This window comes from Ictalurus furcatus, unplaced genomic scaffold (assembly GCF_023375685.1).
Source record: "Ictalurus furcatus strain D&B unplaced genomic scaffold, Billie_1.0 scf2, whole genome shotgun sequence".
Lineage (NCBI taxonomy): Eukaryota > Metazoa > Chordata > Actinopteri > Siluriformes > Ictaluridae > Ictalurus > Ictalurus furcatus.
In genome coordinates, this window is record NW_026521051.1 from 1,649,459 (window position 1) to 1,663,556 (window position 14,098).

Genomic DNA, 14,098 nt, shown 5'->3' on the forward strand with positions numbered 1-14,098 from the left:
GGTGAAATGTGTGATATCAACAACTGGAGACATCTCACCCTAATGAATGTCGATTATAAGATTTTTGCAAAGACCATTATGAACAGGATGAGTGACTATTTGGACGTAATAATAGCTAAACAACAAACATGTGCAATAAAGGGAAGATTTATGTGGGACAACTTGAACACATTAAGAGAACTAGTTTTTGATAAAAATGGTGACAGTTTTTACATTGTGGCTTTGGACCAAAGAAAAGCATTTGATTATATCTCAAGAGACTATTTGTGGGAGATTTTAAAACTGTATCAATTCCCTGAAAATTTCATAAACATGATTAAATGCCTTTATGTTAAATCGACAGTTGAAGTAAATGTTAACGGTTCTTTGACTGAACCATTTGAAGTTATGCGGGGTGTAAAGCAAGGGTGCCCTCTGAGTGCAGCCCTATATATTTTATCTATAAACCCACTTGTACAAAAAATCCAAGATGATCATAGACTTAAGGGTCTTCAAATAGGAAAGAACAGAGTCGTGATCTCTGCTTATGCTGATGACATAACTGTATTTGTGAAATCTAAACAAGAACTAGACATCATCTTTGAATATTTTAGCGAGTATGAGCAAGTCTCTGGAGCCTCCTTAAATAAAGCTAAAACGGAATGTGTCTGGATTGGAAATGAAAAAAACAAATTTCCCATAGATGTCCCAGAAGTTCAGCAATTAAAGGTTTTAGGTATATATATAGATAATAATGGCTGTGTCGACCATAACTGGTCAAAAAAAGAAGAAATAATACAAGATGAAATTGATAAATGGAAATCGTGTAATCTAAGTTATAAAACTAGAATAAATATTATTAAAACTTTTCTATTATCAAAAATACTGTTTTTATCATGCATCTTACCTCCGACAGAAGTTTGGATAAAAAGACTTCATAAAATATGCTGTAATTTCATATGGGATACGACTCGTGAGGTTACAAAACGTGAGCTCCTTTTTAAGAGAAGGGAACTGGGAGGCCTTGGGGCTGTCGATATATCCGTAAAAACTAAAATAGCAGTGTGTAAAATCATCGCGAGTGGTATTGCCAGGCAAACTGAATGGATAGGGAACATCTCCAACTGGAAATCTAAAAAAGGTCCATCGAGGAAAGGAATTCCGTATTATAAGCTGATGTTTTCCGACTTCACTAACAAATTTAAAGATCTAAACATCGATTGGGTGAAAGACTCAAGCAAAGAAATATATCTTTTAATTGTTGATCGAGTTTATAGTAACCCTGTGGCTTTCAGAAATTTGGAGGAAGACCAAAACAAAGAATGTCTCCAAAATTTACAGAATAAAATCCTATCGGAACACCTGAGAGATACAACTTGGTTAGTCGCTGTAAGAAGGCTCCCAGTAAGAGCGGTTGTAAAATGGAGCTGTTTTGTAAAAACCAGTAAATGCCCGATGCCTAATTGTAATGAAGAGGAAACACTCGAACATTTCCTGTTAGAGTGTTATCGCTCTAAAGAAACATGGGCTAAATTAAAAATCATTGGTCTCAATATAGAAATAAATATGAACTCAATTTTCTATGGCATTTTTAAAGAAAATTGTAGCAAGACCAAGCATGACTTCATTTGGTTCATAATATGTTTGACTAAATCTAAACTCTGGAAAACAAGGTGTAGAATGACTATAAATCAAACGTTTATATCCAGTGATGTTGTATTCAAGGACATTCAAAAAGAGCTAAGAAGACTAAAAAGCAGCACATCTTGGTTTAAAGACTCTTCAGTGTGGGACAATATTTGCGTGTAATTGTACTTTGACTATGTAAGTTTGTTTTGTTTTTTGTTTTTTGTTTTTTTTCTCCCTTTCTTTCTGAATATGACTTGTGTAAGATTGTGAATTTTGCATAATTTCAATAAAACTCATTAAAAAAAAAAAAAAAAAAAGCAAGGGTGGTAAAGGACTCGGTAAAGGAGGCGCTAAGCGTCACCGCAAGGTGCTTCGCGATAACATCCAGGGGATCACCAAGCCGGCTATTCGCCGTCTGGCTCGCCGTGGTGGTGTAAAGCGTATTTCTGGTCTGATCTATGAAGAGACTCGCGGTGTGCTGAAGGTGTTTCTGGAGAACGTGATCCGCGACGCCGTTACCTACACCGAGCATGCCAAGAGAAAGACCGTGACCGCTATGGATGTGGTGTACGCCCTGAAACGCCAGGGACGCACCCTGTACGGCTTCGGCGGTTAAACGCTCTAAGAACGAACGACGCGAACACAACGGCTCTTTTAAGAGCCACCCACATGTCTAGGAAAAGAGCTGTTCCGTGTGGAAAAAAATCAAAAGCCTTTTTATTTTGTGAAACATAAGGTATCAAACGCTGTACACAAGTAGCATAAGAACTTATATATGTATTAATTAGTAAGTAATTATTAATAATTATTATGCAATCTATTTGTATTTTTTGTAATAAACTATAAATATATATATGTATGTGCACAGTATTAAGTAGTATTATAACGTGTTTGTTTAAAGCGAGTTAGAAGATGGTTTTAGTAGAAACTTATATATTTCTCGCTCTCCTACACACACACATACACACATATATATATTATATATATATATATATATATATATATATATATATATATATATATATATATATAATATATAAAAAATTTCAAGCCAATTGTTTTTTTCATTGTGCATGTTGTCCTGAAAGTACAACGGCGGGAAGGGAAACAAAGCGTAGCGGAGGAGGAGGCGGAGAAGTAGGAGGTGCCATGCAGGAGGAGGTATCGAATTTTGGCCAATCAAAAAAAGGTGTCTTGTCTGGGCGTTATTAGCATGTAGGTCTGTAAATAGAGCGGGCGCGAGGCGGGCGCTAGTTATTCTCTGTTCCTTTACTCGAGAAGCAGCATCATGCCCGATCCAGCCAAGGCAGCGCCCAAGAAGGGATCAAAGAAAGCCGTGACCAAGACGGCCGGCAAAGGAGGCAAGAAGCGCAGAAAGTCCAGGAAGGAGAGCTACGCCATCTACGTGTACAAGGTCCTGAAGCAGGTGCACCCTGACACCGGCATTTCATCTAAGGCCATGGGCATCATGAACTCCTTCGTGAATGATATTTTTGAGCGCATTGCCGGTGAGTCTTCTCGTCTGGCTCACTACAACAAGCGCTCCACCATCACCTCCAGGGAGATCCAGACCGCCGTGCGCCTGTTGCTTCCCGGCGAGCTGGCCAAGCACGCCGTGTCCGAGGGCACAAAGGCCGTCACCAAGTACACCAGCTCCAAGTAAAGCGCGTTACCGCCGTCTTCATCAACCCAACGGCTCTTTTAAGAGCCACCCACTTTTCACACAAAGAGTAATTTCCTCTCTTTCGCTTTCTCTCTCGCTGTGTGTGTGTGTGTGTGTGTGTGTGTGAGAGGGGGAGGGGGACTTCTGAAGCGCTGCACTCCCGCGGATGTTCAGGCTTTTGGGTAATTCTAGCAGTCTGCTAAATGCAGAGATGAGTAAATCTAAACAGGGTTGTAGCACGGTTTCGGGGGTTGTATAATCTGAGCAATGCAAAATGGGACTTTAGCAGCACAAAGTTATCCGTATTAAGATTGTAGCAACAGGAAGTAGTTGAAAATGGTTTTCTAGTAGCACATAATCATTCTAAATCAGGGGTGCCCAAACTTTTCCTGTGAAGGGCCAAAAATCAAACTTGATTGAGGGCTGTGGGCCAAAACTAAATGTTGCATTATACCAAACTGTATTATATTAAAATTAAAGTTGCCATGGTTCTCATTTATCATTTCATAATATTTAGAAATAAATAAATTAATAGAAAATGTTAGTCTGTATCTGCTTCACTAATGCAGTTTTATTTTCAGAGTTCTATAGTTCAATGAAACTTATAGTATAATTAAAACATAGAACCAATCCCATTTATAATACATGTTCAATACCTAATACAACTATTCAAGGTATTAGCAATACAGCCACATGCCTGCAATATCAGTGACCTCTAATGAGACACATGAAGCTGGTCCTTATTTTTCAAACATTTTTCCAAATTGGGATGCAGTGGACTTACTGTCAAAGTCAGGATATTATGGTGGTGAGAGTCAGTTAGTTTGCATCTCAGTTTACACTTGTTTAAGTTCATCAGACTGAAAGTCTGTTCACAGTGGTAGGTACTGCCAAACAGAGACAGCATCACTTGTGCCTGTTTGCACATCTGTACCTGTTTGTGGGGACACGTTTGTAGAAATCTGTCAAGGGAAGGGACCTGAACTTGTGTTTGAGTTCTGAATCACACTGAAGCTCAATTGGTTCCATCTGTAGATCATCACTGACTGTGTCCACACTGATGGTGAAGGGTTGAACAAACCACTCAAAGTCAGAAGCATTGTGTCTGAAGTCCTCAAAGCGACTGTCAAACTCCTGGAAAAGGTTGCTGAGAACAGCATCATACTCAGGTACCTTCTCTTTCATCATGCCTGCCTCTCTAAAACAGGGAAAATGGGCTACATTTCCTGGATGTGGAGATGAGAGAGAGGAACAGTGTGAGATGGGGAGTGAAAGAAGAGAGAGGGAGGAAAATAGAATAAATAACTGACAAAACAAGGAAATTAAATCATGATAATTTAAGAGAACTTTGACACAAAATTTATCAGCTTGATTAACAAAAAAACCCAAAGCTGACACCACTGGATATAAATGCTAACTAAATATAAGTATTAATAATAACAATAACTGCACATAAAACTATGGTGAATATTATAATTGTGAATGTTAGCTGCTGAGAGATGTCTTCTGAGCAGCAGTAGTTTTTGTTTGAAGGCTCTGACGTGATAAAAATGCTGGGTGATAATCTGGTCTTTTCCCTGGAGCTGAACATTTAAAACATTGAGCAGCTCTGTGACGTCCACCAGGAAAGCCAGGTCAGAAAACCATTTCTTATCCATGGGCTCTTGAATACTACCAATCTTGCTTTCCTGAAAAGCTCTGATCTCATCACGCAGATCAAAAAATCTCCTGAGAACTTTTCTTCTGCTCAGCCATCTAACCTCCTGGTGGTACAACACATCACCATATTGTGCATCCATCTCATCCAACAGTACCTTGAACTGCAGGTGAGAGAGCGCCTTGGAGCGTATATCATTCACAATTTTGACGACGTCACGCATCACATCCACAAGCCCGATGGATTGGGCACATAGCTGTTCTTGATGTAAAATACAGGAAATCTGATAGCTGGCCCGTGTGGCACTTTCTTGAGCTGATGAAGGACGTAGCAGCGCGCTCTGCTCAGATCGAAGTTTAGCAAGCAGCTCGTTAGCCTTCTGTTTTCATGCCTCGCCGCTGTCCTTTGAGAAAGCTGAAGAACGTTTTGTTTCATAATGACGGATTTTGTACTCTTTCAAAACAGCAACTGACTGCTTGCAAACTAGACACACTGCCTTTGAATTGATTTCAGTAAATAAAAAGTCAACTTGCCAAATCTTTTTAAATTTCCTCTTGTCTGTGTGCCAGTGCCTGGATCTCTCCATTATTACCTGTTGACTGTCGCAATGCATGCTGGCCTTGAAGTATGCATGTACATTAAATAAAATTCTAATTCTTATTCTCTACATTCAATTTCAATTTACATTTTTTGTAGCTCAAAAATAAATTAAAAAAAATGTTAAATTAGAAATGAAGATCAGCATCAATTAAATTTTCCCCTCCCCCCCCTTCTCACATATGGCATGGCGGGCCAAATCAAGTCACCACGGGCCAACTTTGGCCCACAGGCCGTAGTTTGGGCATCTCTGTTCTAACTGTTGTAGTAGCACGTAGTCATTTGAACTAATGTCACAGTAGCACGTAGTCATTCGAACTAAGGTTGAAGAAGCGCATAATAATTCTAAATACTGTTGTAGTAGCACCTAGTCATTCGAACTAATGTGACATTAGCACAAAGTCATTCAAAAGAATGTTCTAGTAGCACATAGACATTGAAAAGAATGTTCTAGCAGCATGGAATACAACACACACACACACAAGGCTATAGCGGAGCCTATAGTCACGCGCGCTGTGCTTTACACGGCCCCCAACGCGCTCTGCTTCCGATACTACACACACCACTCGACAGCTGCAAAGACATCAGGCTCGTTCACAAGGCTCCTCTTTAACTCGGCCCAGAACGCATACGACGGCCGTGCCTGCTTTTCGCCCGTTTTTACACACCACATCGCACCAAATGCGCAGCCCGCCGGCTTGAGTACAACGCGCGCCGCGCCTTTTCATGTGCGCTGCGCGAGACTGTTGCTCTCTAGCCGGACAGGCCGGGCCACGGGAGAAACGAGAAAGCCCGTCCTCGCTCAGCGTGTGCTTCAACGTGTTGAATCTCGTCTTGCGAGTGGGATTTTCACCGAGAAATGCCATGAGAAAACACATCTGAGCGCGCGCCGCGTCCGTGCATTCATTCAGCGGCGCCCGAGTTGAGTCTACAACGCTCTCATATCTGTTTTTAAGACCAGCCCCCCGGCCGCGGGAAGGGAGGATCCTGTGTTACACACTAACGTACAGCGTACGACTCGTGTATTCTACGTAGTTCCAAGAGAGATGGCAGAAGTTGCACCCGCTCCCGCCGCCGCGCCGGCCAAAGCGCCCAAGAAGAAAGCAGCTTCGAGAGCAAAAAAAGCCGGCCCTAGCGTCGGCGAGCTGATCGTCAAAGCCGTTTCCTCGTCTAAGGAGAGGAGCGGCGTGTCTCTCGCTGCTCTGAAGAAAGCGCTGGCTGCCGGCGGATATGATGTGGAGAAGAACAACTCCCGCGTCAAGATCGCCGTTAAGGGTCTCGTGACTAAAGGCACTCTGGTGCAGACCAAAGGGACCGGCGCGTCTGGCTCTTTCAAGCTGAACAAGAAGCAGACCGAAGCCAAGAAGCCCGTGAAGAAAGCCGCGCCCAAAGCGAAAAAGCCCGCCGCCACTAAGAAGCCCAAGAAGGTAGCGGCCAAGAAACCCGCCGCCGCGGCCAAGAAGTCTCCTAGGAAGGCGAAGAAGCCCACAGCCGCCGCAAAGAAAGCCACCAAGAGCCCGAAGAAGGCGAAAAAGCCCGCGACCCCTAAAAAGGCAGCTAAGAGCCCCAAGAAAGCGAAAGCTGTCAAGCCCAAGACCGCAAAGCCTAAAGCGGCAAAGGCGAAGAAGGTAGCACCCAAAAAGAAGTAAATACGTTTGTTTCTTTCATGCTTTTGTTCCTTAAACGGCTCTTTTAAGAGCCACCCATATTTTCCTTTAAAGAGCGACAATTCATTTTCAGTCAAGCTTTATGGAATCAAAGCAATACACGTTAGAAACATACAATAGTATGGATACACATATCTGCTACATATGTATACATGACCACACGCTGATACTGATTTTAGTACAGTAGAATAGAATCCTGATCGTGATTCCTAAACGTCATTCCTGATCTCCAAAACGATCACAGAATATGTAGGATAACATATTGATACATAATAAATCAATGTTAATGATAAGAATAAATAAATTTAGTATGTAGTTGTTACTTCGTGCTTTTGTATGAATATTCCCTTCTGTCTGTTTTCATTCGCGCTCTCTCGCTCGCTCTCTCTCTCTCTCACACTCACACACGCACAAACAGGGGTGGGAGGGGTGACGCTGGAATTCGACGGCCTGTTTGTGATTGGCTAATGTGCCACTGCGTTCTTAGCGAATAAGAGAGTGGCCGTTTTGTCTATATCACGGAGAGCTCGGGGTGTAACGTTTATTTCGGAGTTGTTGTTAGAACAGATCTGAGCATCAAGATGAGTGGCAGAGGAAAAACCGGCGGAAAGCTAGAGCTAAGGCTAAGACTCGTTCATCCAGGGCTGGACTTCAGTTCCCCGTGGGACGTGTGCACAGGCTTCTGCGTAAAGGCAACTATGCCGAGCGCGTCGGTGCCGGCGCCCCGGTCTACCTGGCCGCAGTGTTGGAGTATCTGACCGCTGAGATCCTGGAGTTGGCCGGTAACGCCGCCCGTGACAATAAGAAGACCCGTATCATTCCCCGCCACTTGCAGCTCGCCGTGCGTAACGACGAGGAGCTGAACAAACTGCTCGGCGGAGTGACCATCGCTCAGGGTGGTGTGCTACCGAACATTCAGGCTGTGCTTCTGCCTAAAAAGACCGAGAAGGCCGTCAAGACCAAGTAAACTCGTCCACTGCTGCTTTGTCAGTACCCAAAGGCTCTTTTAAGAGCCACCATCTCTGCTTCAAAAGTGCAATTTTCCACCCGTTTTTCTACTGAAAGTGTGCACTAGAAAGTCAGCACGTTTGAAATGACAACACAAGCGTTATACTTTGCTAATAATTATGTGATTAACGTTAAGTAATAGTAATAATAATAATAATAATAGTGGTAGTTAGCCTGTTGCTTAAATGAAATCTAAGGGGTGAAAGTGCACTTCTAAGACAGCATATTTATAAATAAAAAAGGACTTGATAATTTTCTAGTCATGATTTGATACCATATTTAAGTAATGACTATGAGAACGATAGCAGTTAGCGTGCTGGTTAAATGAAGTCTGAGGAGTGAAAATGGTTTGTGACGGCGTTGTGTGTTCCTAATGAACAAAGCATTTGTGTTAGAGAGAGCGCCAATAGAATAGAATTGTGGCGGGCGTCTTGTGTTTCGAACGGTGGCAGAGAAGACGGTCCAATAGTCAAAGGTGACGTAAAACATTCTATCGAATAGCAGACGAGCGCGTTCGAGACGCCCAATCAGCGCAGGGCGGCGTTATGGCTTAAAAAGGCCGCGTTCGAGCGCGCCGTTTATTCTGTTTTCCTATCCGTGTAGTACAGAGCTCGACGCTATGGCAAGAACCAAGCAGACCGCCCGTAAATCCACCGGTGGCAAAGCGCCAAGGAAGCAGCTCGCCACTAAGGCTGCCCGCAAGAGCGCGCCGGCTACCGGCGGCGTGAAGAAGCCTCACCATTACAGGCCCGGCACCGTGGCTCTGAGGGAGATCCGCCGTTATCAGAAGTCTACTGAGCTGCTCATCCGCAAGCTGCCCTTCCAGCGCCTGGTGCGAGAAATCGCTCAGGACTTCAAGACCGACTTGCGTTTCCAGAGCTCGGCCGTCATGGCCCTGCAGGAGGCGAGCGAGGCATACCTGGTCGGTCAGTTCGAGGACACCAATCTGTGCGCTATCCACGCCAAGAGAGTGACCATCATGCCCAAGGATATTCAGCTGGCCCGCCGTATTCGCGGAGAACGCGCTTAAACCACAACTCCGTCTAACACACACAAAGGCTCTTTTAAGAGCCACTTCATCGTCTCAGAAAACAGCAAATTTTCTTTCTTGGGCAGTTTAAGTATTAGAACGTGGTACAGAGAGAAGGAACAGTAATAATAATAATGTGTGTATATATGTATCTATCTCTCTCTCTCTCTATATATATGTATATGTGTGTGTAAATGAAGTACACGGCTTTCTATATCTATCAACATTAGAAAAAGGTTGGTTATTTATTTTGCATTTTCATGATAAATATAGTCCTATGAGTATTACATAATGTTTGTTTTTATAGATGAGCCGTTAATTGTGGTTATGTCCGAACAATACAATGCACAGTAATGAACTGTGTCTGTAAAATAGCCCAAACCTACCTTCTGTTTCGGGCGGCGTTGTGCTGGATGGAGCTTGACTGCCCCCGTCTGTCCAAACTCGGGAACGGCAATTTTCTAGAAGCGGATTTCTGGGCAAGAGCTATTACATCATACATACATTTCATCCATCATCCCTTTTGTCCCGTCCATGATAATTGTTTTTGTAATTTAATAATTGTAGACATGACCTTATCTTTGAAATCTTCTTCCCTATTTGTGGATATTCTCTCTCTCTCTCTCTCTCTCTGTGTGTGTCTATATATATATATATATATATATATATATATATATATATATATATATATATATATATATATATATAATGTGCACTGTATTAAATATTATTTAATGTGTTTGTTTAAAACGAGTTAGAAGACGGTTTTAGTAGAAACATAGTTCTATATTTCTCTCTCTCATACACACACATTATATATATATATATATATATATATACATATACACACAGTATCTCACAAAAGTGAGTACACCCCTCGCATTTTTGGAAATATTTGATTATATCTTTTCATGTGACAACACTGAAGAAATGACACTTTGCTACAGTGTAGTAGTACAGTAGTGAGTGTACAGCTTGTGAGCTCTTTGAATAACTGTTCTTTTATTACTGTGACACTGTCTAAATGTACATTTTGGACTCTCAAAAAGATGGCACCCATTCACGTGCATTCTATTGACTTACAGAACTCGAATTTCCTTTGAAAATTCTTTGTGTTCGGATGAAGAAAGAAAGTCACATAAGAACTTTCTTTTTTGGTTGAAATATTACTTTGATGAAGTTGTCCTGTTGCAGTAATACATAAAGAATGATACGAACTGGCGTTATTTTGCACATATTGAATTAAGGTTTGTTGTGTTTCCTAGTTATGATTATAGCACATTTTTCATCACAATGTCTGAATGTGTCAAGGACCACATTTCAGGGATTTCGTCATTGCACATCGTAATTGGTGTATTTTGTATTTTTAATCTAGTTTTTATCGTTGCTGGGGTTTTTTTTCTAGTCATCCACCAGTATTGAAGGCCATCTCAGTGCCAGGGAGGGCCTCCAGCCGTCTCTACTGGCATTAGGAAGGATCAAGGGCAGGATTGACAAATTCTACGTGGTAGTGGATAAGCACCTCATCCCTTGCACAGGAACCAGCTCCCAGAGTGCTATAGATGAACTCTTCAAAGTCCACTATGTGTTCAAACTGTCATATGAGGAAGCCCTTGTCAACATCTTTACCTTCCTGCAGACTACGATCTAAAAAAACAATACTGAAAGTGTAAATTGAACTCTATTTAGTGTGGACCTATATAAACTCTTGATAAGTGTTAATTTTAACAGTGTGAGTGTAAAAATAACACTTAAAAATTTGCTGTGTACAATCAGAAATGATTGGGAAAAGGGTAAAGGTGGAGGGGTAGCAACTTTTGTAAGAAATGATGTGAGATATAATCTAATCAATAAAGGGAAAGAACACGAATCTGTGGTAGTCAAAATACGGACAGGAAAAGACAGTATAACGATATTCAACTTTTACAATCCCCGTAATAGACAGAGCACCGATACTCCAAATGCAGTATGTGGGTTGACGTGAGGGAAATTAGTACGGTGTGGGGATTTTAACACACACACACACACAGCACAATACAGGGGAGTAAGAATACAGATATAAATGAATCAGTGATCGAGGAATTTACAGACGATAAAAATTTGGTATGTGTTAATGACGGGAAGGACACGTGGTATTGTAGTTCACATAATGCAGAAAGCGCTATCGATCTGACAATAACGTCAACTGAAATTGCAGGAATCAACACACGGGAGGGTTTAGACCAGTCGACAGTAGGTAGCGAGAACGCCAAGGTGGAAGTTAGAGAAAGCCGACCAGCAGATGTTCCAAACGTAGAGCGAAATGAAACGTGTGGGATTAGCGAATAAGGATATAACAGATGTCGAAGAAACGAACGGAAAAGTGACCACGGCCATTATACGACCAGATGAAGAAACAATGCCAAAAAAGATAGGAAGTAAACGAAGAAAGAGCGTGCCACGGTGGAATGAGAGCTGTACTGTAGCAATTAAAAAGAGAAATAAAGCTTTTAGGAAATTCGAAGCTCACCGTACACTGGAAACTTTGATTAACTATAAAATGGCGCAAGCAGTAGGTAAGAAAACAATCAGATCAACCAAACGTGTATATTGGAGCCAATTCTGCAGTAAAATTGGAAGAGAAACCCAGCTATCAGACATATGGAGAACAATTAGGAAAATGAGTGGAATAAGAAACAGTGTGTAAATACCAGTGTTAAATAGCAACAATAAAAATGCAATTAGCAATGCAGAAAAAAACAGAACTTTTGGTAAAAACTTTTGTGAAGCTCCACAGTACTGAAAACCTATCCTCAACAGCCAAGCAGTGTAGAGATCAGACACTTGCCCAAAATCCAGGGATAGTAGAAAGAAGGACTTGCCATTTACTCTATTTGAGTTCAAAAGAGTTATATCAAACGCACGGCAAACGACATCAGGGAAATACAGTACATGCTATAGCATGTTAGGCCACATGAGAGACATCACGCTTGATGTATTATTAAGACTGTTCAATATGGTATGGAATACAGGAAAAATCCCACTGACACGGAAACTGTTCCAATACTCAAACCCGGCAAATACAGTCAGATCCGTCAAGTTACAGACCCACAGTGTTAACGTCACAGGGAAAACTACAGAGAGGATGATAACAGATAGATTAGATCACTATATAGAAAGTAAAGTTCTTCTCTCACCGTATCAGTCAGGATTTCGTAAAGGGAGGGGGAGAATGGTAGAATCCATTTCATGCCTAGAGCCAGAAGTTAGGAAAGCTCAAACTAACAAAGAAAGTGTCATCTCTGTATTTTTCAATGTCGAAAAGATGTACGATACCCTTGGGAAGGATGGACTTCTTATTAAACTTGACGAATTAGGAATAAACGGAAAGATATATATAATTGGGTATTAGACTTCCTGAACAGAAGGCCAATAGAAGTTAGAGTAGGTGCAGAGTACTCAAATAGATATGCAGCGGAAAATTTTACCCCACAAGGCAGTTTATGTAGCCCAATACTGTTTAATATTATGATTAAAGACATTTGATCAGGTCGGAGAAAATATAGGTAAGTCGCTTTATGCAGCTGACGAGGTTAGGGGTCGGGATATAGAATATGTAAGAAAGAAAATGCAACACGCAATAGGGAAAGTAGAACAGTGGGCAAATGAATAGCTTTTTAAACTATCAATTTCAAAATCACAAGGTATATGTTTTTCTAAACGTCATAAAACAGCACCACTGAAACTGTACAGGCAAGATCTTGAACAGGTCAAGGCTGTGAGATTTTTAGGAGAGCTTTTTGATGAGAAGTTTACCTGGTGTCAGCATATTGATAAAATTAAGAACAAATGTAAAAAGATGAATAATGTTCTGAGACCGGGGAGCAAGTAGGGCATCGCTCATAAATATCTATCAGGCTCTTACAAGAGTTGTCTTTGATTACGGTCGCCTAATGTATCTTAAAAATCTTAAAAAGCTTGACGTGGAACAGGCGCAAGAACTCTGGATCTGTACTAGAGCATTTAAATCATCACCAGTGACTGCGTTACAGGTCGAGACAGGAGAGATGCTGTGATTTATATTGGATAAATCTATGAGGGCATAGCAGGGTGTACCCCAAGAATGCTCAGAGTTTTATAGGACTAACTTCTTTAAGAGTTTGGGATGGGTAAGAAATGTAAAGGCACAAAATGCAGGCCTCAGCCAGCTACAAGAAAGCCCCATTGAGGTGAACTGTACCACCCTGGAAATTCATACAACCATCTGTAGATACAAGATTACAACAAATATTAAAAGAGGAATCTAAAATAGCACCACTGTGGATAATACTTCAAAAATATATGGACCATTATCAGGATAAATGACTTGTATATACAGATGGCTCAAGACTGGCCACACCGGTGTGGCTTTGTTCATTCCTCGTGAAGTAGCAGTCAAAAAAAAGAGCGACCGATCATTTATCAGCGTACACCGTAGAACTATTCAGGAGTCCTATTGTCACTGCAGCGGTCGGAAAAAAATAATCAGAACTAAGATGTCGCTATAGCTTCTGACAGTCTATCTGCACTATCAAATATACAGTCTGGGAAAACATCATGTAGACAAGACATTGGTTAACAAATATTTTATCTGCTTCACATACTCCATGGTAAGGAGCTGAATGTTTCCTTCTTTTGGGTTCCTGCACATGTAGGGGTGGAAGAAAATGAAACTGCGGATGTACTGGCAAAAAGATCGATAAAGCATGAAACAGTTGATATACAGGCAGGAACCCAAAGGAGGAGATGATAATTATGTGTCTTAGAATAGTTCATGCTGGCTTAAATCTAACATTACACAGAATAGGAAAACACCCCACTGGACTCTGCACACACTGCAATACACAAGA

The 14,098-nt window shown here is 41.4% G+C and overlaps 3 protein-coding genes, 1 long non-coding RNA gene and 1 pseudogene across 5 annotated transcripts; 4 read left to right on the forward strand and 1 right to left on the reverse strand.

The window, feature by feature from the left end:
• The first annotated feature begins 2,684 nt into the window (after positions 1-2,684).
• On the forward strand, positions 2,685-3,288 carry LOC128604727 (histone H2B). Its single transcript, XM_053619849.1, has one exon. The coding sequence runs from the start codon at positions 2,897-2,899 to the stop codon at positions 3,269-3,271; it is 375 nt and encodes a 124-aa protein (XP_053475824.1). The 5' UTR covers positions 2,685-2,896; the 3' UTR covers positions 3,272-3,288.
• A 524-nt stretch (positions 3,289-3,812) lies between these two features.
• On the reverse strand, positions 3,813-5,837 carry LOC128604737 (uncharacterized). 2 transcript variants are annotated; one of them, XR_008385264.1, is made up of 2 exons: positions 5,706-5,837; positions 3,813-5,527 (listed from the first exon to the last, which is right to left on the reverse strand). It is a non-coding gene; the product is annotated as an uncharacterized LOC128604737 (long non-coding RNA). The 2 variants fall into 2 exon arrangements; XR_008385263.1 differs by having other exon boundaries at positions 3,813-5,547; positions 5,706-5,836.
• Positions 5,838-6,304: 467 nt separating this feature from the next.
• Positions 6,305-13,636, forward strand: LOC128604715 (histone H1-like). Its single transcript, XM_053619840.1, has 2 exons — positions 6,305-7,170; positions 10,636-13,636. The coding sequence occupies exons 1-2, from the start codon at positions 6,572-6,574 to the stop codon at positions 10,700-10,702; spliced, it is 666 nt and encodes a 221-aa protein (XP_053475815.1). The 5' UTR covers positions 6,305-6,571; the 3' UTR covers positions 10,703-13,636.
• On the forward strand, positions 7,759-8,217 carry LOC128604726 (histone H2A-like; annotated as a pseudogene).
• LOC128604719 (histone H3-like) lies at positions 8,540-9,869 on the forward strand. The gene has a single exon (XM_053619843.1). It carries the CDS (start codon positions 8,820-8,822, stop codon positions 9,228-9,230), a length of 411 nt encoding a protein of 136 aa, XP_053475818.1. The 5' UTR covers positions 8,540-8,819; the 3' UTR covers positions 9,231-9,869.
• Positions 13,637-14,098: the final 462 nt, after the last annotated feature.

Coding starts and splice junctions, on each gene's coding strand:
- LOC128604727 (XM_053619849.1), top strand. CDS start 2,897: ATGCCCGATCCAGCCAAGGCAGCGCCCAAGAAGGGATCAAAGAAAGCC.
- LOC128604715 (XM_053619840.1), top strand. CDS start 6,572: ATGGCAGAAGTTGCACCCGCTCCCGCCGCCGCGCCGGCCAAAGCGCCC. Junction 7,171..10,635: donor AAGGTAGCACCCAAAAAGAA/GTAAATACGTTT, acceptor TTTTTTTTCTAG/TCATCCACCAGTATTGAAGG.
- LOC128604719 (XM_053619843.1), top strand. CDS start 8,820: ATGGCAAGAACCAAGCAGACCGCCCGTAAATCCACCGGTGGCAAAGCG.